At 35.6% G+C, this 21,131-nt stretch overlaps 1 protein-coding gene across 2 annotated transcripts; it reads left to right on the plus strand.

Moving 5' to 3' along the window:
- The first annotated feature begins 15,602 nt into the window (after positions 1-15,602).
- Positions 15,603-19,276, plus strand: LOC135691012 (cytochrome b5). Of its 2 annotated transcripts, none has more exons than XM_065208729.1 (6): positions 15,603-15,760; positions 16,003-16,039; positions 16,635-16,726; positions 17,823-17,855; positions 18,475-18,555; positions 18,929-19,276. In XM_065208729.1, the coding sequence occupies exons 1-5, from the start codon at positions 15,644-15,646 to the stop codon at positions 18,514-18,516; spliced, it is 321 nt and encodes a 106-aa protein (XP_065064801.1). In that variant the 5' UTR covers positions 15,603-15,643; the 3' UTR covers positions 18,517-18,555; positions 18,929-19,276. The 2 variants fall into 2 exon arrangements, with proteins under 2 accessions (XP_065064801.1, XP_065064799.1); XM_065208727.2 differs by having other exon boundaries at positions 18,475-18,512.
- The last annotated feature ends 1,855 nt before the right edge of the window (positions 19,277-21,131 follow it).

A 21,131-nucleotide genomic window follows, 5' to 3' on the forward strand; every position in this document is an offset into this window, starting at 1 on the left:
CTGCTGTGACTTTCTCTGCATGTCTCTCGTTTTATATCATCAAATATAATTTCTTATGTTCAGTTTTAACATATCTGGAGATCATTTTTGAATGATGAGAACCATTAACATCACACCAATGCTCATATTTGCCATGTAGGATCCTCCTCAAACTTCAAATCCTAAAATGGTCTGCTAAAGGCTGCTTGGTTTCAAGTAAAGTCGAAACTAACCAATTTAAAGGCACTGTGTCCTGTCAGTCAACCGTGCAGAGTATACAATATGATCGAGAAGACATTGGGAATGAGCTGATTGGATACGTAACAATAGGTATATTGTGAAGTCCCACCAATGGAAATTTAAATTACCAGCGAAATGCGTTGGGACAAGTCCCTTTAAGTAAATATCCAGTTACATATCAACATAACATAAATATATTTGCTATTGTTCTAAAAAATGACCTTCTTTTCAAAAATTTGAATTGTTGAGATCATTTTTCTCGAAAAGGTAGCATTTCTGTGGAATGCCTTAATGCATAGAATACGATAATTCAAAGCTCCTACTCAGAATTTCACGCTTATCATGATCAGTAGTAATATCACTATGTATGCAAAAGGTATCCTCTTCTAAATTCCATCCGATGCAAACAAAGCTGCCTCCGTTTTGTCAACGATATGAATACCTTATTAAGGCTTGAAACTCTGGGCTGCCTGTATTCAATCCAGAGGGGAAACAATTTAAACTTATGACAGCCAAAAAGGAAACTTCATTTTCTGCTTCAAGTATTTTCATTATAACAAATTTTCCTTGCTAACATTAACTACAATGTTGAAGGTTTCCAACAAACCTCTGTGAAACCAGGTTCTTATGTCTACTTAAGTATTTGAAAAGATTTATTTTCTTATGACAAATGATACTTTAACGCAAATGCGAGAAAGATCGTAAACAGCAAAATGCATTTGTTTAAATCAGAAAATTTTGTAAAGCAGAAAACAAAACCTGGTTAACATTTGAGAAAAGAGGACTGCGTATATTGATAACCTACTAATGTTAACTTTTGCATACTAGCATTGAAATAGATATTGTTGATTATGATTGTAAAGAAAGGAGACAAAAGAAAATTAACTTTATCATTTTGCTGTTCTTTTGTTCGTCTTCAAGATATATTTAGAAAAACCATACCATTGAAAGCGATACGATGCAAGTTTCTCTAATACGTTTCCTAACGAAATGTATCTTTGTGAACAGAATAAAATCAACACCAGCTACAAGCTTTTACTAATGCTAACATGTTAAATTTTACATTGGATTAGGGTGAATTAATCAACCAATACCAACAGCACCTTTGCTGCTAGGGCTAAGAAGCCTAATGTGATGTCGAAATCCTCGTTCTCTCTGAGTCGATAGTCGATATCTATATACCTGTTGTTGCGTTTTGGTAACCTGATTTTGACTCGTATTAATTCCAATATCAATTTTCTTAGTTATGAAAGCCTAGATAGTTCCTTAATTGTTTTGGAATAAGCTTTTTATGTGTGCATTCTAAGACGTAAAACATTAGATTTGTGAAATATGAACTGACATTTGGCAAAAAAGCAGACTTCTTAATGAAATAGTATTATCATCTATTAAATAACTGTTTAATTCTTCAGTCATCGCGTGGTATGTGCTTTGGTATTGAAAGCTGACATGCTAAATTTTTGGTTTCAGAGACTTTTTCAATGCAAGCAATAAGCAATTTGCATTTTGCTTCCTTCCTCCTTCACAAAATGCCTATGTTCGATTAATTATAAACGGTGCTCAATTTCTTTAAAAAAGTTTGCCATACCCCTGTTCTGACTCTTCTGAAAATGGTAAAGAACTCAGGGGAGAGCTGGCCAACGAGTTTATGCCCCAAGACCCATTTACAACGTCATTTTTAGAAATCATTTACATGATCTTATTCAGTGTATTCTACTCTGGTTAGGTAGACTTTCAACAACGTGGAAAGCTTTTCCTGGGTCCAAATATCTGCTTCCTCAAGCTTACAAACCATTAACAATTCTGGAAAAACCAGTAATAGAGTTAGTGGATATCAAGGATGTTGTTGTACTTTTGTGACCCAGCTGGTTTTCATAAATGTAATTACATATTGGATTATTTCTTGACCCAATTCGACCAGACTTTTGCTGTCTCAAGCAAGGAAAGTTGACCAACATTAAATAACTTCGAGTCTATACTAGATGGTTACACTGATTGCCTTACAAAGTTTTCTTTTAATGGTGTCATTCTTTTTGAACCTAAGATAAATAAATGAACAATAGAGTTTGCAATTAACACAAAAATATTTGTTATCAAAACTGGATTCAGAGTTGTTCATCAGTTTAGCAAACTTTACAGTACATATGAAAGAATAAATTGGACATTCTTCTTTCAAAGAGTGTCCATAGGAACTTGTTTAACGCATGACGTCTACTTCAATTAGTCATTAGTCAGTAGTCAAGTAAAATCTTCGACAATTTTCTTTTTTCTCGTGATGTTACAGATTAACCAGCTTTATGGAAATTGATAAGAAGAAGTTTAGACGTTCAAAGAAGGACGATAATTTGGAAATGACCAATTAGCTTCTTTCGCGAAATTTTATTTGCAGTTTCCTCTTTGACATCATGCTAGCCAAAAAAGTAACTAATAAACAAAATACATTAAGCCTTGTAATGATTGAGGCAATTTCCCCGTACGATCTTCCGTGGAATGGAACCACACGATGAACCGCGAATACTGTTGAGGCTGGTAAGGGCTGATCGGGTCCAACCAGTTCTGCCCAAATGGGTGGATTACTGGGGTGCTCTCCCAATAAAACTGACGTCTTGTTATAACAAATTGCCAATTAAGTCTTTATTTTCTCATTAAAGAGCAACCACATATTTTCAGGTTCAATTAGCTTTACCGATTATTCGTTGAAACTACCTCTCTAATCGTGCTGATAGCGATTTAGCTCAAGAGAGCTCAAACAAACAAAGTCTTATCTTCTGTTTGGGTCTTCAGTTGGATTTCTCAGGTGCTTCGCGTGCTGTATAACTAAAAATAACATTTTCTCCTGAAGCCGTCGATTATTTTTACTATATTTATCAGCCAAAATATCCTGTCCTAACTAATATCCAGTGATAATTTCAGAAATTTCTCATCAAAACATGATATAAAAATTAAAATAAGCATCTTTTCTTTTGTTGCCACAGCTTTTCGTTTCTAAGATTACAATCAAGTTATTTTTCAACAGTTTTGTAGGTACGATACGAATAAAGAGGGCCAGTAGGAGTTCTAATTATATCAAGCTAAACAAAGACTAGTCGCATACGCAAGAAGTAAAAAGGTATTTTGAATGGAATATGGTGATTAAAGAAGATGGTTTGATTAAGTATTTTATCACGAAATCCAAACAGTAAATCTCAGAATTCGACAAAATAATAACAGCTATTAGCAATTCTTGAATTTGACAGTTGGTAAAGTCATTAGAATCGCAATTGAATGCTGAAAAGTTAAACAAGTTTTGACATCTATCCTTAAGCACCTAGTTCATATTCAAACTGATGAAGGAACTAGAAAACCTGTGTCCAAGTTACTAGAACAGGCAAATATGAGATACATTGCAAGACTTAAAAGATCCTTAACAGTCAATATATTCCCTTTAATTTAAGCATTATGTTCAGAACCATGGATAGATGTCTTGTACTTGGTGAAAGAGGTACAAAGTTCTCTGCTCGATCTGTCTTGCATGCATTCTATGCGGTTTTCTTGCGCATTAGCAGCTAACTCATTCTGGAAAATTTAAGCTAAGTTTGCAACCATTATTGGTTTTACACTCACTGACCATTATTGAATTTGCATATTCACGCTCTTAGCAAGCCGTCAATTTAATGAATGCAGCTAATTTGAAGTTGCTAAACGTGGCCTTGGATAAAAAGATTCGGACTTTGGTCTGATGAAATGATAGAAAGTTGATACAAAAACAAATTGTCTGATGAAATAATTCACAACCTTTTTGATGAATTGCCTTCTTAGAAATGTTTTATCGCCTTTTACACAGCACTGACTTTTTGGCTACAAAATCCTCTTGATGTTTGATGTGAAATTGTGTGAAAGCCTAATCAGCCAATTTACCTTTGATTAACTTGTTTTATGCTTAATGTGATACCTAAATACAGAATCCACATTTTTTTTATTATTAGAGCAGCATGCACTTGTTATGACATCTTGTGATACAAAGACATGGACAGCTTCCATTTTAGAATTTCATGGTTGACGTTTAGTCATTATTCCTTTCAATCTTTGATCTTCAAAGATCGTATTTTTACCGGAAAAAACCTATTAGATTTTATTAACACTAAAAGAATTACCACCAGTTTGTTCCGGTGTTAATAGTATTCAAATTATTGGTTTTATGTGCAGATTCAATCAAGTGCTGTTCTTTAAAGAATATGAACTGTGAAAAATGAACCAAAATTTGATTCCGCTTTAAGAAAACGTCGGTTCTTTTGATATGGTATTCTGATGAGACGATCCTGTCACACAATGTTTGACAAGGTGATAGCGAGTAACTTTCTAAGCCCCCCCCTGCAGCATCTAATAGCAATTTGATCCGCTTTAAAGCCCCAAAAAAGCCGATAATTCTGTTTCCAAGAAGGTACTAAAATCTTCACGTAATTAGCACCCGCTACATTTCCATGAAATATAGAGCTAGATCTTGACCTTTGAACCTCTATCTTCTCATTTCAGTATATTCGCAGTCCTAGAGACAGTTTCAAGTTATGTTTCAAGAAATTATATTTCAAGTGCCTTGCATAAGAAGATGTATTCAGCTTTGCAATCATCTTTATTCCTAGAGACGATATCCTTCAAGAAGATTTATGCATTCACCTGAATACGTAACCTATTTACTTAGTGAATTTGAATTTTTCTATTAAGGCAGCTCCATTTAATCTCTAAAAATGGCTTTTAAAGGCAGTTATAGTCCTTGTCTCAGCTGGCAAAAGTGAGAGGGCAACTGCCTCAAGAGCCTGTAAAATTGTTATTTAGCAATAATCATTATACATACAATTGATCTGAGATTAAAATTTGGATACAAGAAAAGATTCAACTGAGTTTTACTTGTACTTTACCAAACAAATTACAACCCTACCCACCTCGTTGGCAAGGAAGATACGAAGATACTAAGATACAACATCGTCTATTGTGACAAGGCTTTTGGTGCCTAAGAGGGTCAAGAGCCCGTTGTTGCTCTCCATTGGTTAATTGCTCAGTGTTGACCACAGATACTTTTGCAAACATTTTCCCACTTTGATGTATGAATCACTGTGTTTCAGTTGTTTAAGACATACTGCAAGGACAATAGAGAATGCAAAGCTATGTCCCCCTAGAATCCTATTTAGGTCCTTGACTGTTTTAAGACTATATCTGATATACTGTAGAGCATAGAGAATGCATTACTCTCATTGCAATGCATTTTCTATAGCAAGCTAAGGGCCCTGATAAGCAATAATGGACATTAACAAAGTTTTGATTCCTCCCTGAAGCTGCTCCCTGAAGAACAATTTTATTCTTGACAACTCCTTTTTTCTTTTTGATTCTATATTTGTTATCTTATCACAAGAAAAATCTATTTTATCACATCACTATATTATCACAAGAAAACACTTTCTTGGGTAGGGTGCGCAGGGTAAGCCCAAACCAAGCTTCTCTGCATTCCATTAAAAAACCCCGGCTAGCTCCCTCAGATTTCCGAGGCTAAGTTCGCCTCGATTGATGAAAAATATAAGTAAGTTTTGATCAGAAAACCTAATGCCTGTGGAGATGTGATAATCTCAAAGCCGATTGGATCTTATTGGTGTAGACAATCTTTGTACATTTATGAGAAAACCTTTGCATAAATTAGTTTGGTAGTTGGCGAGGCCAATTCCATAGAGGCTGTTTATGCCATTAAAGGTAGCGTTGTGGCTCATCATTGGCTTTATACAAAAAGCTTCAAAAACTAGCGTTTTGAACAGCAGATCTGCTGATAGTCACTCTAAAAGATAACTGAAGATAGACAAGATAATATCTTCTGCCTACAGCAAGGGTAACGGAACACAGCATCCTCTACCCACAGCAAGGATAACGGAACGGGGGCACCTGTAGATGCAATGTTACTTACAGACTGATCTTGTTTTAGTGTCGCTTGTAGAAATTTATTTCAAACCTTTTGTGAGTTAGACTAGTTGCTTTACTGGAATAAGAAGAAGACTATGACGAAGATTAGTATTGAGACAAGGAGGACGAGAACGTGGTGAAAATAAAGGCAAGGACGAGGACGGGTCGAGGAAGAAGCGAAGACGAAGCAAGGACGAAGAAGAAGACGAAAGGGAGGACGAATACGAGAACGAGAACGAAGACGAGGATGAAAACAAGGCTGAGACGAATGAAGAAATGAAGAGTAAGACGAAAATTGGGATGAAGACAAGGGAAAAAACGAAGGAAAGCTGAAATTATCTATTCTATGAAAGTGTACCTAGTAGATAAATGTGGAGAGTTTGCACTGATGCTTTGCTCTTGCAGTGTTGTGAACTTCTTGCGTTTTATTAGGCAATAGAGATTCTTTGAAAAATGTTGATCAAATTAAATTTTATCAGGGTTAATTTCATGAGGGATGTTGTAGAATTTGATTTCACTAAGAGTTTCTTATTTTAAGCTGATTTGTGTTGTTCTAGTTTGGTATTGGTATGTTAATTTTGTTTGGTATTCAAGTCCTTATGTGCTGCTTTGATGCCATTGGGAATAATAGAGAAAAAGGAGTTCTGTAGTTTAGTTTTCTTTACCAGTTTTTACCAGTGCTGGTTCCTTGACTCAGATGAGTGTATTTGATTGCTTTGGTTCGGTCCCATATTTTTCTGGCAACGCCCTTGCCTTCCGTCCACGATTGTGTGAAGCCCATTTTCGCTTTTTGATACGATTCCGATTGCAAGATTTAATTTTAACAAGATAATATATTATTTCATCATGATTCCAAGGCAAGTAAGAAAAATAATTCTGTAGACCAAACCAGGAATTGTTATTATGAATTCTAAAAGAATGGTTTCGATTTCTTGCCAAACAGAGGTCCTTAATAAATTCTTCTAGCTGGTTACAGCAAGACATGAGCTTACTGAGTGTTGCAACATCTGAATGAAATTCATGCTATAAATATTACCAAATAATGAACAAGATGAGTTTACAAATATTCACCAAGATTGTCAAAAATGGTTAACGATGGACGAAGCCTCTCACTATTGATAGCCTCTCATCACATCATTTTTAAATGCTGATATAATCTAGGTTTCAAATTTCTCTTGATACCCATAACCTAAAGAGGAAATCTAACATTTTCCTTGATGATGAAAGTTGAAAATCGATTTGCAAAGCAATTTGAACAAACAATTTTCGTTGATCATTTTAATTTAACCTTCATGATCATACTGAAAAGATTTCAGTTTGCCAACAACGTTTACTTGCATATGATCGATGTAGCAGTAAACGGAGTAAAGATGTCTTTATTTAAAGACGTTTATTCAAGACGTTATTTGAATCAAGATACTTGCATGTAGCAGGGTATATTTTAACGAACTGACTAACGTACTGACTGGTGAGACAATTGGCCCTTTGATTGTCTCAATTGGCTTTTTTGAATCCCCACTTTCTGAAAATCCTTAAAAAATATTCTGAAGAAATTTCTTGAATTGATAAGCAGTGCTAGAATGCACGCATATTCCTATGAGCCAGTACCGGGGGCGTTATGGTTAGGCGGGACACCGGGAAATTTCCCGGTGAGCCCCTTTGAAATGAGTATGTAAAACCCCGGATAATATTTAATATGAATAAAATCCTTGATGAGGAATCCCCCTACTTAAATGCAGACTCAAGTTCACAGTTCAAAATTGAAGGAGATCAACATATGCAAACAGGCTCCTGCGAAAAAGATACGTTGAATATGAACAGGGCCCCCAAGAAAGGGACAAGTAGGGGCAAACTGCCCCAGAGATTCCAGGTTTAGGGGCCTCTTAGAGCAAGGAATACAAAATAATATGCCTAAAAAATTCTAAAACGTGGTAAACGACTGCAAAAAATATTCTGAATTTTATTTCAAGGTAATTTAGAGGGCATGGCTGCAAAAAGTTTCTGCTCGCTTCGCTCGCAATGCACGTAAGTTCTCTGTCTCGATTGTGTTCAGGACGTAAATTCTCTCAGTTAATTCAACATCTCGTTATTCACATTGATGTGTACTCTGATCCAATGGTCACCCTTTCTTTCCCCAACGTCTGTCACTAGAGTTTTAGCATGACTACTCCCCTCCCAAATAATTTTCTAAAAATCGATAACCGATGTTTTCTGAGAATCCTCGAATAGTCTATTCTGAGCGGTATAGTAATTTGTTTGATTTTAGGGAGGTGCATTTTAAGGCATTCTAGAAGTCTCAAATTCAAGAAAAAAATTTCGCGTCGGACCCAACCACGTTGGATTCTCATCCCCCCTCCCAGGTTCATTTTCGCGGCGCCGTTTCTGCTTAAAGAGACTATGGTTAGAGAAAAGGAAATACACCCCCAAATAAAAAAGCGACGAGCCTTTAAAGATAATAAAAACTGGCGTTATTGTAATTTTCCGTTGGTGCATGGTTTCCAGGTACGCACCATTTGTGGTTTGTGAGTGGAGATAAAGAGCGGGCTCCCTTATGATCATTTTCTCCCGGGCCTTTTCTAGAAGCCACTACGCCCCTGGCCCCTGGCAACAACGCCGCTTGACTCAAATATAGTTCACAGTAAGGGCCCCCAAACACTACTTTCAATAAGGGCCTAACACTCAGGGATGGATTCAGCGGAGGTGTAGGGGGTGTGACACCTCTACCCACATGCTAACATTCGGTATAAATCATTTTATGGTAGTCAATAGTAACAAAATAACGGCAAAAATAAACAAATTTACATCATTTATCTTCTTACCTTTTTTTCCTAAAAGTTGAAAACCAAATTTTCAAAATAGGCGTTTCCATAATTTTCAGTAATATGATGCGTGTGGTATCAAATTCCAATCAGTATAGAGTAGCTCCCAGTCATTGCCCACACTGCTCCGTTACGCCACTGTTCATCGCTTAAAAGCTCTGTTGGCCCTTGCCCCCCCCCCTTTTCCAACTTGTGTTTGAACTCCTGAATTGTCTAGAATTTTGGAGAGTTTTGTGAAACACTTTCTAGGGCTGACAAAGAAATATTGATGACCCTAGTTGAGGGGGTTTTTGGGGTTGACAGTATTACGGTATTTGCCTTTCTCTCTGTCGGTAATTTGGTAATCTTCCTCAAATTAGTCGAAATTTCGGAAATTTGATAATCGGCGGTGAACAGTTTATAGTGAATTCAATGCCCATGGTGCGGTATTGGCCAGTTCTGAATTAAACATTTTAGCAATCTAGTTAGAGGGATGAAATGCTAGTGGTTGAATTTTGTTGTATCCATGTTAAAACCTTCGTGATTTTTTGCCGACAAATCCAATCTCTCCTCTTTAAACGGCGTTACCCCCAGGTTGAAGAATACTGAAGTTGCACCTGCAAATGTGATTTACTTTCGTATTTTTTTTTAATTACATTTTCTTTTCTTTTTTTACAATTTTTTACATTTTTTCAATTGCAACTTAATTTGAAATATATACTGTGCTAGAATAGGTCAAATTTTTTCATTTTTGCTTTCCAAACCAGTACAATGTTATCGAAATACATACGTGTTGAGCTTTTGTAATACAGATAGGTTGTGGTGTCTTCCCTATGTACAATATGCATATGAAGGAATGCCCAAATTAAAACTTTGCTTTACAGGATTTGCTCGGAACTTTGCCCTAACCATTTTTTTCTTCACTCTGGTGCTGTTGTTTACCGCTTCTGTTATATAAAGTCATCAAGATAGCAGAACAGCACATTTTGATCTTCAGCTATTGGGCGTTAAAAGCGTCCCAACGAAGAAACTATTAAATCTATTTCTAGTGTAAAAGTGGAAATAATTTTGGGTTTTTTCAGGTCCTTCTTTAGGCCCTGGAGTCCAAAGTTTGCTTCGATAAACGGTATTACGTCACGAATGGCAGAATTACATTTTTGTGTTCCACACGGATCTTGCCTTGGAACTCTTCTATCAATAATTTAAATCAACTAGTTTCCGTTTGGTCTAAAAAAGCTGCCAGGTAAACAGGATCTCTTATTCTACAAAGAGTTAAAACGACCTGGAAAGGACGCTAAGAAAGCAAATTCGCTATTTTAGAAAAATCTTCAAACTTTCTTCTGTCTCTTCTGCCCAATCCAAAATCCATCCGGTTATGTTGGGGCATATCTACGTGGTCCTTTACCTTTAGCTAGATCACATTGTCTCTATCAACTTACAGTTTCTGCAAAGCACAGTAGAGGTATTGTCGATTGTAAATATATTGTCGATTGTAGGGCTTTATTTCCATTGATCTTCACCTTATTTTTGGATTCGATTTAGCTTTCAGAATTGTAGAGCAATATCACGTAACTGCTTGAATTTTCTTTGTGTTTTGATTTAAGAATGGAATTTGGTTACCACTTATTCACCCCAAAGTTGATTCATCAGTAATACTGAACCTTCATTAAACATGATTGCCGCTTGCATTGTTGTTGAAATGTTGTTGAACAGGGCCTAAAATAAAAAAAAATTCCCAGATCCACACTTTTTATAAAAAACTTAATGTGTGAGCAAGAAGTTATCGAAAGGAAACTCTTTTACATGGTTTGTTCGGATCCCTGTCAAAGTTATTTTTCATTTTCTTTCACCTTCAAAAACTCCCTTAAATCAGCCTTGCTTGCCAGACTTTGGTGTTTTTTTGTTTTTGGGAGCCATATCTTTGCAGCTTTTCTCGGAACTCGAAACTTGCGAGATAAGGCATAAGCATTGCAATATTTATCTATTTGTTAAGTTTTTCTGGAGCTATGCTGCTTTCCCCACCTGCCTCTATCTTGTTGTAGGTGGGAATCAGCATCGCAACATCGATAGGATTAGGGTTTGCTGCGAGAATCCGTGCCATTGTCTCGTCTGGTAAAATTCCTCTGAGAACAAGACTCAGATCTCTGCGACCTTAGTCGTTTATTCCTCAAAATTTAATGCATGATTGAATGAAATATTTTGTCCGGGACAAAAGCTGGGTGAAGCTTTCTAAAGTCTCTTTTACTTATGGAAAGTTCGTAACTGCATTCAGCTCATCAAGTTCTTTGCCATCAAATCTGTTCTTCAAAAAGTTTTGATACTATAAACGAAAACCTCGTTACAGATGGCAAATAAACTCTTCTCTCACTGATGTACAATTGTGCTTGTTTCTTCTTATTCTCTTTTCGCCCAGTTTGAAAGCATGACCTTTACCCCCATCTTGTTTGCAATGCAGAAACCACGCACCATATCTCAATTTTGGAATTACGCCAAATTTGTCATTAGATTGTGCTAGATTTGCAAAAATTATGCTAGATTTCAAATCAAGGCAACCCTGCTCGAGGAAGAGGCTAGTGCATGCACAGAATATTGTAAAATAACGTTTTTTTTTAAACCAAGGTTCTTCAATAGTGAAAGTATAAGAAAGTATAAATTAGCAACAACCAACGATTACAACATAACGACTTCTTTCAACGACAACTTCGACTCGACTGGACTTGCACTCAAAGAACATACGCTTTTAACAACATGAGTGACGCACACAAACCCTAATGACACAAATTAACGGCAAATGGACTAATAAAAATGGACTAATAACAACTAAAATAGAGATTGCACGATGACAAACAAAATGACTGACGCAAACATCGAAAGACATTCTAATTAACAATAACGAACCACATACATGATACACGACAGACAAAACTAGTTGTATAACATTACTCCCCCCTTTGAAAGACAAGCCTCCTGGCTTGATCTCTCGAAGGGGAAGAAACATAAAAGTATTATAAGGCAGCACGAAGAATCAATCAAATAATTTTACTGAAATGAGTAAATCAAGTACCATCTAAGAAATAATGTCCCTGTCCAAGTTTATTCCGTCCATACGGTTCTCTACCCGAGGCTATAATAACATTGTGTACACGGAAAGGTCCTTCTCTTCTTTTAGTGTCCATCAAATTTTTTTCATATGTTGTGGCTAATAAACCCTCGTCAACTTCCATTGGTTTTGAAGAAGGCAGTCGCGTCACCATTGGTCGTGATAGTTTATGTGACTCCAATTCATTGACAATCTCCTCCAATTTCTTAACTCGAGTTTGAAGATCTTGAAAGTGTGGCTCATTTCTTTTGATGTTGCCAATAAAGGTAACCCGAGGTCGCTCTTCAGCTACCGAGGCAACAATCACAGGTTCATTTTGATCACACTTCTCCTGGGATGCTAAAGAAAATTTCCTGTCCCTACAATATTTGGCAACGTGACCAACGCGCAAACAACAATAGCAAATGGGCTGGCCATCTTCAGCACGATAGACATTAGTTCGATTCACGAAGAAATTTATCCCATTCTCCTCTGCCAACCTCACCCTTTCGGCCATGTGAGATACAACGGTCTTTATAATATCCAACAGAACTTCTCTGAATTGTTCTGTTGAAATCATTTCCATTTTTTTCTGCGAATTCGTCACGTCGTGGTCACCAATGTAAAATAACGTTTTTTTTTAAACCAAGGTTCTTCAATAGTGAAAGTATAAGAAAGTATAAATTAGCAACAACCAACGATTACAACATAACGACTTCTTTCAACGACAACTTCGACTCGACTGGACTTGCACTCAAAGAACATACGCTTTTAACAACATGAGTGACGCACACAAACCCTAATGACACAAATTAACGGCAAATGGACTAATAAAAATGGACTAATAACAACTAAAATAGAGATGGCACGATGACAAACAAAATGACTGACGCAAACATCGAAAGACATTCTCATTAACAATAACGAACCACATACATGATACACGACAGACAAAACTAGTTGTATAACAATATCAAAAGTGGCCAGAGTTGCAATTTGGTCTTTTTGACAACCCAGTGTATTCATTCTTCATAAACAAAAAGGCAATTTAGATTCATGGTTTGATGGCCAAATTTCTCCATTTTGGCAGTTTCTCAAAACCCCTTGGCCGGCACAAATTGATTTAGCCGAAGAAGTGAAATTTGGCTGAATTCTGGCCGCATGTTTCAAAAAACAACGAAAATGCAAAGGAAACAAATATTTTTGCACAGATAATATTCAAAACTTTTTAAAATAATTTCAAAATTGCAAATAATGAATGATAAAACAAAGTAAAAGATAACAGACAGTTTTTGATAAAAGCAAATGAAAACTTTTGTAACCTACAAAGCAAATTTTGATTACGATATCACTCCCAATAATTAGAAAAATTAGATTCTTTGTATACTACGTTTAGCTGGCTGCATTTGGCTGCCAACCACAAAATATGTGGCTGCCAGCCATCCAAAACAACTGAAAAAATCCTAAAGGTGGAAAGTCACAATTTACCCCTAGATGAAACCACGTATGCTGGTGTAAAGTGTTTCCATTTGGTAACGATAGACAATGGATCAATGGAAACAATGATTCTTTTAAATAATATCAGAATTATGCCAGATTTATGCTAGATTCCAAATTATGCTAGATTTTATGCTTAATGACGATATTACGCTAGATCAGGTCACACTGGCACCAGCCCATAATGGAGTGGCTGGAACGGGACTAAAAGGCTTGCCCCTAAATTTTTTACGGACACGCTCTTTGAAACACCGGAAAACACTACTTTCAGAAAATATTCGCTTCAATCTGTCCTTATTCATAAACATAACGATTTAGAGAAGATTTTAATTAACATAAAAATACAAAACCGAGCTAGATAAAATACAAATTTATCTTTGAGCACACAAGATAAAGCACAGTCAAAAAGAACAAAAACGTGTTCCTAGCAGAACTGCTACTAATGGGTTCGTTAGCGTAAATTTTCAAAACATTTTCTAAGCCATTATTGCAAAAAAGTTTGGGAGGACTATAGTCCCTGTCATGCAACATTCCCAATTGAATGTTCCTCCCAGCAACGACCGAGAGACTTATCATCGTTCAGCTGCTGTAGCCTTGTGAGAAATCTTTCCGATGATTCTCCAATTTAAAACACCTTAGTTGAATTGCTTTATAGCTTTTTCTGAAATCTACTGAAAGATATCACATAAACCCCAAAATACATTACGGGCAGGAGATCATAATCTCGGTCTTTAGGCTCAGTGTCTTTTTTGAAGCAAACTAAATTGAGACGATGTCTTGACATCAAAGCTGTATACAGAGTCCATCTTACTTCAAAATAGCACACAACAATATCAGAAAGCGCAATTGATTTTTCTCCGCATGTACTGAAGCTTCGAGTTCTGAAGTTTCTTAATTCTTTTTAATTGTCCATTGCTCATTTCTTAGCGCAGTTTTCTTTTAAAAATTTTTTTCAATACATGAGGCTGGGATTGGGCATTCACTTCGAATTGAAAAAATGTTCCCATTTTTTTCTTAGGCGTTTCGATTGGTATTTTATGTTGCACTTTTAAGAACATACATTATTTACAAATCCACACTTTCTACAATTACAGATCCACAATTTTAATTTACAACTCCACCAATTGTGTCAGATCCACGCTTATTTTAGGCCCTGTTGTTGAAACTTTAACTGCAGGAAATGGTACAGAATACATGAGATAGGTGGTCTCGGGCTGAATATTATACTTGAATTGGGGGAGGAGGCGCAGTCAAAAAATAAATTTTTGTAATTTGTACGGCATTCTTTAAGTTTTAGTGCAAAGATAAGATAGGAGATCTGAAAGTTATGAGCCGTCGAGGATTACATTAATTGTTGATGGATTATCTAGTATTTTGTTAGCTCATTGATTAGCCCCCCATAGCCCCCCCCCCGATTCATAGACAAAGTGTAAGTCCACATCTAGTATGAAAATATGCTATCATAAATAAATTTAGTGAAACTGCATACAAAAAACTGTTTCACAACCGAGAAAACTATTATTAAGCTTCAAAGAACTAAGGGAAAAAGACTAGTTGTATCCATCAAGAAAACTTTGAAAGGGTAAAATGTCAGAGTGGAAAATCAGCTAAATATGATGAAATTTTTCAGATAATTTATGTTAGAAAGATTGACGGAAAAAGTTTCTGCACAAGCTTCATATTTTGTGGGCGGATGAGTTTTCTATATATTATAAACAGTTTTTTGGCGGTGCAGAACTTGAAAATGGTTTTGAAAAAAGCAAAAATTTTATAACATAAAATGTAATAAGCTGTTTGCTCTTTTCAAAGCCATATACTATAAATTTTCCGCTGATGTATGTGCATAAATTGCATCCTTGAATCTTGATGTTTTTCCCAGAAATTACTCGAAAATTTAATGAGGTTGATTCAAATTCACCTGCAATGTATTCGGCAATTTTCATTTTGAAAACTTGGTATTACGGTAATATCAAAACATGCTCGTGGGGTTACGGTAAAAGGGAAATTTTCTTCCTGAATCACGGTATTTGATACCCCCCAAATTATCCACCCCCTAGTCATTTTGGGATTTCCACTGACACGAAAACGAGACAGTTTGAAACGGAGTCGCCCATCTTCCTTTTCGAAAATGTCCGGCGAGAGAAAGCTCTTCTCGAAAGAAGAAATCAAGCAACACAACGATGGGCGATCCTGCTGGTTAATTATCCATGATAAAGTTTATGATGTTACTGAATTTCTAGAGGAGGTAGATTGTGATAAAAATACCTAAGTTTTTTTGTCTGAACAGACATTTTAAACTCGTCACCATTTCAATTGTCGAAGATTTTGGCTCTCGGCCTGGCCTAGGCTAAGTTGCCATAGCACACACATTCTTAAAAAATACCTGCGATTCTTGAATATTATCAAATTTACAAATGTTCTATGAAAAATAAGTAATTTTACAGACTAGAAACAATGTCTTTGTAATATCCTACATTTTTCTTGTAGCATCCTGGTGGAGAGGAAGTGCTTCTGGAGCTCGCAGGTTGTATTTCGATATTTTATTTTAAATGAGGGCATCTCCTGGTGCTGCCTTTTTTTATTTTCATGGATATTATCAAGCCATTTTAGCTTGAAGTCCACTTTGCATATACAAACATCGCTGTGGCGTACCCAAGGGGGGGAATGGGGGGTCCGATATAAAACTCATTGGGAAGGGGGGGGGGTAGTATACTGTATGCTTGTGTCAATAACAATTGTAAAATGCTTTGCTATTTACCGTAGCTAACACGAATAAAAAAATGGGGGGAAATTTTGAAATGAAAAAATCATGAATCAAAAAATGGGGGAAAGGGCGTTTCCCCGCAATTGCGAGTGTTTGAAGGGCGTTGTCCCAAAAATATTTCTGATGGCTATGCCCCAGACCCCCCCCCCCCACTATTGCAGCACTGGGTACGCCACTGAAACATCGGATTTTTGGTTCGGCACACTAAGCAAATTTAAGCAATTTATGCAATTTAGTTGAATTGATCAGGAGAGGGCATGAGTAAAAAAAGGTGGTATTAGGCTGCTTAATGCTAACTTTAGTAGAATTAATCACCTATAAGCAATGAAATAATTGTTTTTCATATTTTCAATAGGTTCTGATGGAAGTGAATCTTTTGAAGATGTTGGTCATTCTACTGATGCAAGAGAAATCATGGAAAAATATCTTGTAGGAGAACTAAAAGAGGTATGCAAATGATCAATCATTTTATTGTGCAAAATTAAGCATATTTAGATAATTACTTCACAGTTGAAATCTTTTATTGTCTTTTAAGATATACCAATGCTCAAGCACTTGGTGGTTCTCTTTGCTTTTCAGTAATCCAGGACTAAGACAGCCCTTCATACAATTGATTTAAGATTCCAGAATTTCACTTGATTAAAGGACTCTAGTGCTATTTCAAAACAATTTTGAAATAACTTATGAAATTATGAATTTTTATGATATTATCAAAAGACTAAACCTTAATTGTTGACTGGAATAATGTAGAAGTATCCTGGAATTTTGAAATCAGTCTTTAGAAATATCCTGGAATTTTTCTCCCAGCCCTTTATTCCCAGAGCCACGCCGTACCATGTTTATCCTCTTCACCCACTCAATTAAAATGCCTCCATACACTCTACAGTCCTACTTTAATAAGCAATCTGTGTCGATTGCTACTTTTTGTTGATCGTTATAATATATATATTTTTTATTTGTATTTCCTGACCTTTGCAACCGTGATCCTGGACGCAGGATTGCGAGGGGCGCCTACGATAAATAAACATATCAAATTAAAGCTCCGAAATGTCCCTTGTGGGTTTCTGGCTGATGAGTTGCTTTTTTATCATTTTCTGCCCACTTACAAGCTAGTTGCTCAAAACATACATGGGCACACACAACCACCCCCCATCTGAGTTTGAGGCTGTAACCAGGTGGTAGTGACTACTCCTTATCTCCTTTTTTCTCATTTTTCTATTTTGGGTTTTACACTTTTATTCGCATTTTGGTTTTTTAGTTTTTACCTTCTATGCCTATAAAAACATACCATTAAGTAATACCACAAACATACTAGGCATTTCACTAAGTTTCACTAAGTTTATAAAAGAAGTATAATTCTGATAATTTGTTTGCAAACAAAGGTTCCCAGGTCTGGTTCTTTTAATTGTAAAGGGTCTTGTCTTGCAAAATGAGTCTTCTTGCTTATCATATTACTCAACTGATTGTTGGTTCTTCTTTCTACAACAGTCTCCAAAATGTTATGCATTTAAGTTGCAGTTATTATCTATCTTTGTATTTTAAGGAAGAGCGTGTAAAAAAAGAACCAAAGAAAGATGTGAGTATTAATCTATTGGTGCTTTTTCAATAGAACCTTGACTTTACTACGTTCAGTAATTTGAGTCTCAAGCCTAGATCATGCTTATTCTTTACGAAATGATATTGTGTAGTGCATAGCATTTTATCATATTATTCCTCACTTTAGTATGCACAGAATCTTATCATTAAATTTTGAATTTTTAATAGTATTTGGATACCATATTAGGGTTCTCTTTCTCAGGAATTAAAGTGTAATCAGAGATGAAAATTACACAATTATTTTGGTTCCATTTTCAAGTTTTATCTGATTTTGAGTTTTTTACAGAGTGTAGCTTTGTGAACATTCCTCCCAGGCCTGTCAAATCCCCTGCTTGTTTCTCAGCTCCCTCCCTATCTGCTCAGGAAGGGTGATAAGTTGCCTGAAAAGGGTGATTTGTCACTTGGGAAGGGCAATTAATTGCCCATTTTGAAGTTAAGGCTAAGGAAAACCTGCCCAAGGTAAAGGTCTTTGAAATGATTGATTAATGAGGGCTAAAAAAGAAATGATTATATCAAAGTCTCCTGCCTCTTGTTATCAGTTCTATTTCTCAGGAAAAAGGTAAAACATTACAAATTCTAAGTGTTGCAAATCTTTTTAGACAGGGCTGCCAACTGATGTAAAGGAATCTGCTTCAATGTAAGTCACTTTGAGGTTTAGTTATAAACTTCTTGACTTATTGGTGAGTTTTATTGAAAAACATGTTTTCTGCTTTAAATTAACTTATGCATATGGACAATTTTTTGTTTGTAGCATCCTTGCTGCAGTAATTTCAATTTGAAAAATGTTTTTCCTGCTGCAGACAAAATTGTGTTAGAACTAGAGGGACTACATCATGTTTTCAATAAAGTGTTACTATCATTGAAAAAACCCTTTATTATAAATATGTTTAAGCTCATATTGGATCTCTACTTTATCTTTATGAGCAATACTTTTTATCATATTTTGTGTATAACAATTTCAGTTTCCTTTATAAAGTTGTGTGATAGGCCCTTTATTGTAACTGTGTAAGATTCTTTACTATTTTCTAATGAGATGTCATAATTGCTTTGTAGACCACCAATGGTGTTGGTTGCAGCCTCAATTGTTGTCGGTTTGTGTGCAGTGGCTTTTTTCTTTCTGAAGTAACAACACTTCACTTAGAGAAAGCATGGCTGTTGCAAAAGGAAGCTTTGAAGAAATTTATTTATAACATTATTCAAAGTGACATGATTTAAAACTTGTAGTGGATCTGGACAATACTCTCATAATTTTTTACACAAATCAAGGATTTATATAATTTTGAAAGTAACATTCTACCAATGTAGCCAGTACTGATGCTTTCAGCTCCAGAGTTTTCTGTCAATTGTTTCACTTTGAATGAATCTATTATTGAAGCAATATAAACCAATTGGCTCCATAGATGTCAGTGTCAATCTTTTTTGAATCACTTTCTTCACAATGGATTTTGATGTCCTAGATATTTAGAAAACTATTATCGGTTCCATGGTTTTATGCATTCTATGTTTAGAAAACTGCTATCAGTTCTATGTTAAAAGACTATAGAAGACTGCTATGGGAAGCTATCAGTTCTACATGTGGAGTTCCAAGTTTTATGCTTTCATGCCACATTTTGCAGTTGTTCCTCTTATGTAACCTCTTATGTTCCTCTTATGTTCCACTATGTAATCCCGAAGAAATTCATTAAATTCTAACTCCATCACAGGGTGCTAAAGTCATGGTCAATCTTTTTATAATAATAATTACCTTTAAAAATTGTATCATTTATTTTCAACATGTCATTAAATTGACTTTTTTTGGGTCAACCCTAGAAAAATTACATGTTTCTTTGTCAATGAATTGAGAGAGATAGGCCTTATTCTTCATTTTTCTTATTCAGTATCCTTTTAATTCTAGAGGCTGTACTCATTGATAACTTGGAGCAACATTGAAAACAAATAATCCATAGCACTCTTTTTATTTATTCTCAGAATCCTAGTAGTAAGCTTGAAACAACCGTCTGATAGTTGATTGACCCAGTTATTTTCCTTGCAGTGAGCTATACACGAGGAGCGCAAATTCCAACTTCCAGCTGTTTCTCTATATTGATCTTTATTTGATTTCAATGAAAAACAATAGTATTTCAATAAAAAGGGGTTTATTTGAATAAACATAATTTGTTTATTCGGGTGAATTTTCCTCAGGAACCTGCCATCAATTCTGCCGATAAATAAAGCCAAGACCTATTTTAGTTTGGATCTTGCTACCAAAAGAGTATTTTTAGTGCATTTCTGACACGAAGTCTTATAGTATATCCCAATCCAGATTTTTTTTCAAAAGACAATTCCTTCACCTGATGAATGCAGAAAATACATTGCATGAAGTAATATTTTCAATGCTTAGGTACTGATTTAAATGTTTAAATGTGATGCATCTTCTTTTTTCAGTTTTGTGAGGTAGAACAACTTTTTTCGCGTAAATTCCGCATAGGTATTTTGAAATGAATCGATCTAGCAGAGGAAACAAAAATTTATCCCTGTGCTTTATATTGTTAGCGTTGGTACATAATAGATTATGGCTTTATATATAAGTTGATGTTGCGTTTCTATTAATCAAAAGGTGCGAAAATTGCTTGTTTCTTTGTCGGAGATATTCGGATTTTCATCGGGTTTTTATGAGTATTCGCTGAAAGTTCATGAAAGGAGTTATTAGGGAAAACTTTCAAAACCAGCCCATCTGCTTCATCTTTCTGGTCGTTCTGCATGGAATGGAATAAACAGACTTGCAGCGTATCAGTTACAAAGAATGAAACCCTACCTAGACATCTGTACGACAGCCAGTACTTTGTAACATACCGGATAGCAACCGCAAATATTAGATATTTGACGTTGAGTATCCTTTCGTTAAAATCCTTTCGATTTGTTGAATTACCTTACAAATCTTTCTGTTCTTTTTTCCTTCTTCCCGCTTAGTATCATCCTCTTCTTTCCTCATTGGAATCGTTAATTGTTTGCTTTAGCCAACTTTCAGATAAGCTAATATTTATATCATATTTGTTTTTGATTATGGCAAAGTATCACAACAGCTAAATGCGATTTTATCGCTAGGCCATATCTTCCTTTATTTTGTGAACCACGTTGAATAGTTTGTACATTGATCATGAAAAGTTTTCCTAAGTAAAAAGTGAAACCTTGCTGAAATGAAAATTCAAGAGAAACCTTAAATCCACGTCATGTTTAAAAGCTGTCAGTATTTGAACACACATTATTAAGTAACATC

This window comes from Rhopilema esculentum, chromosome 4 (assembly GCF_057945365.1).
Source record: "Rhopilema esculentum isolate cy_ngs chromosome 4, ASM5794536v1, whole genome shotgun sequence".
NCBI classification, from domain to species: Eukaryota; Metazoa; Cnidaria; class Scyphozoa; order Rhizostomeae; family Rhizostomatidae; genus Rhopilema; species Rhopilema esculentum.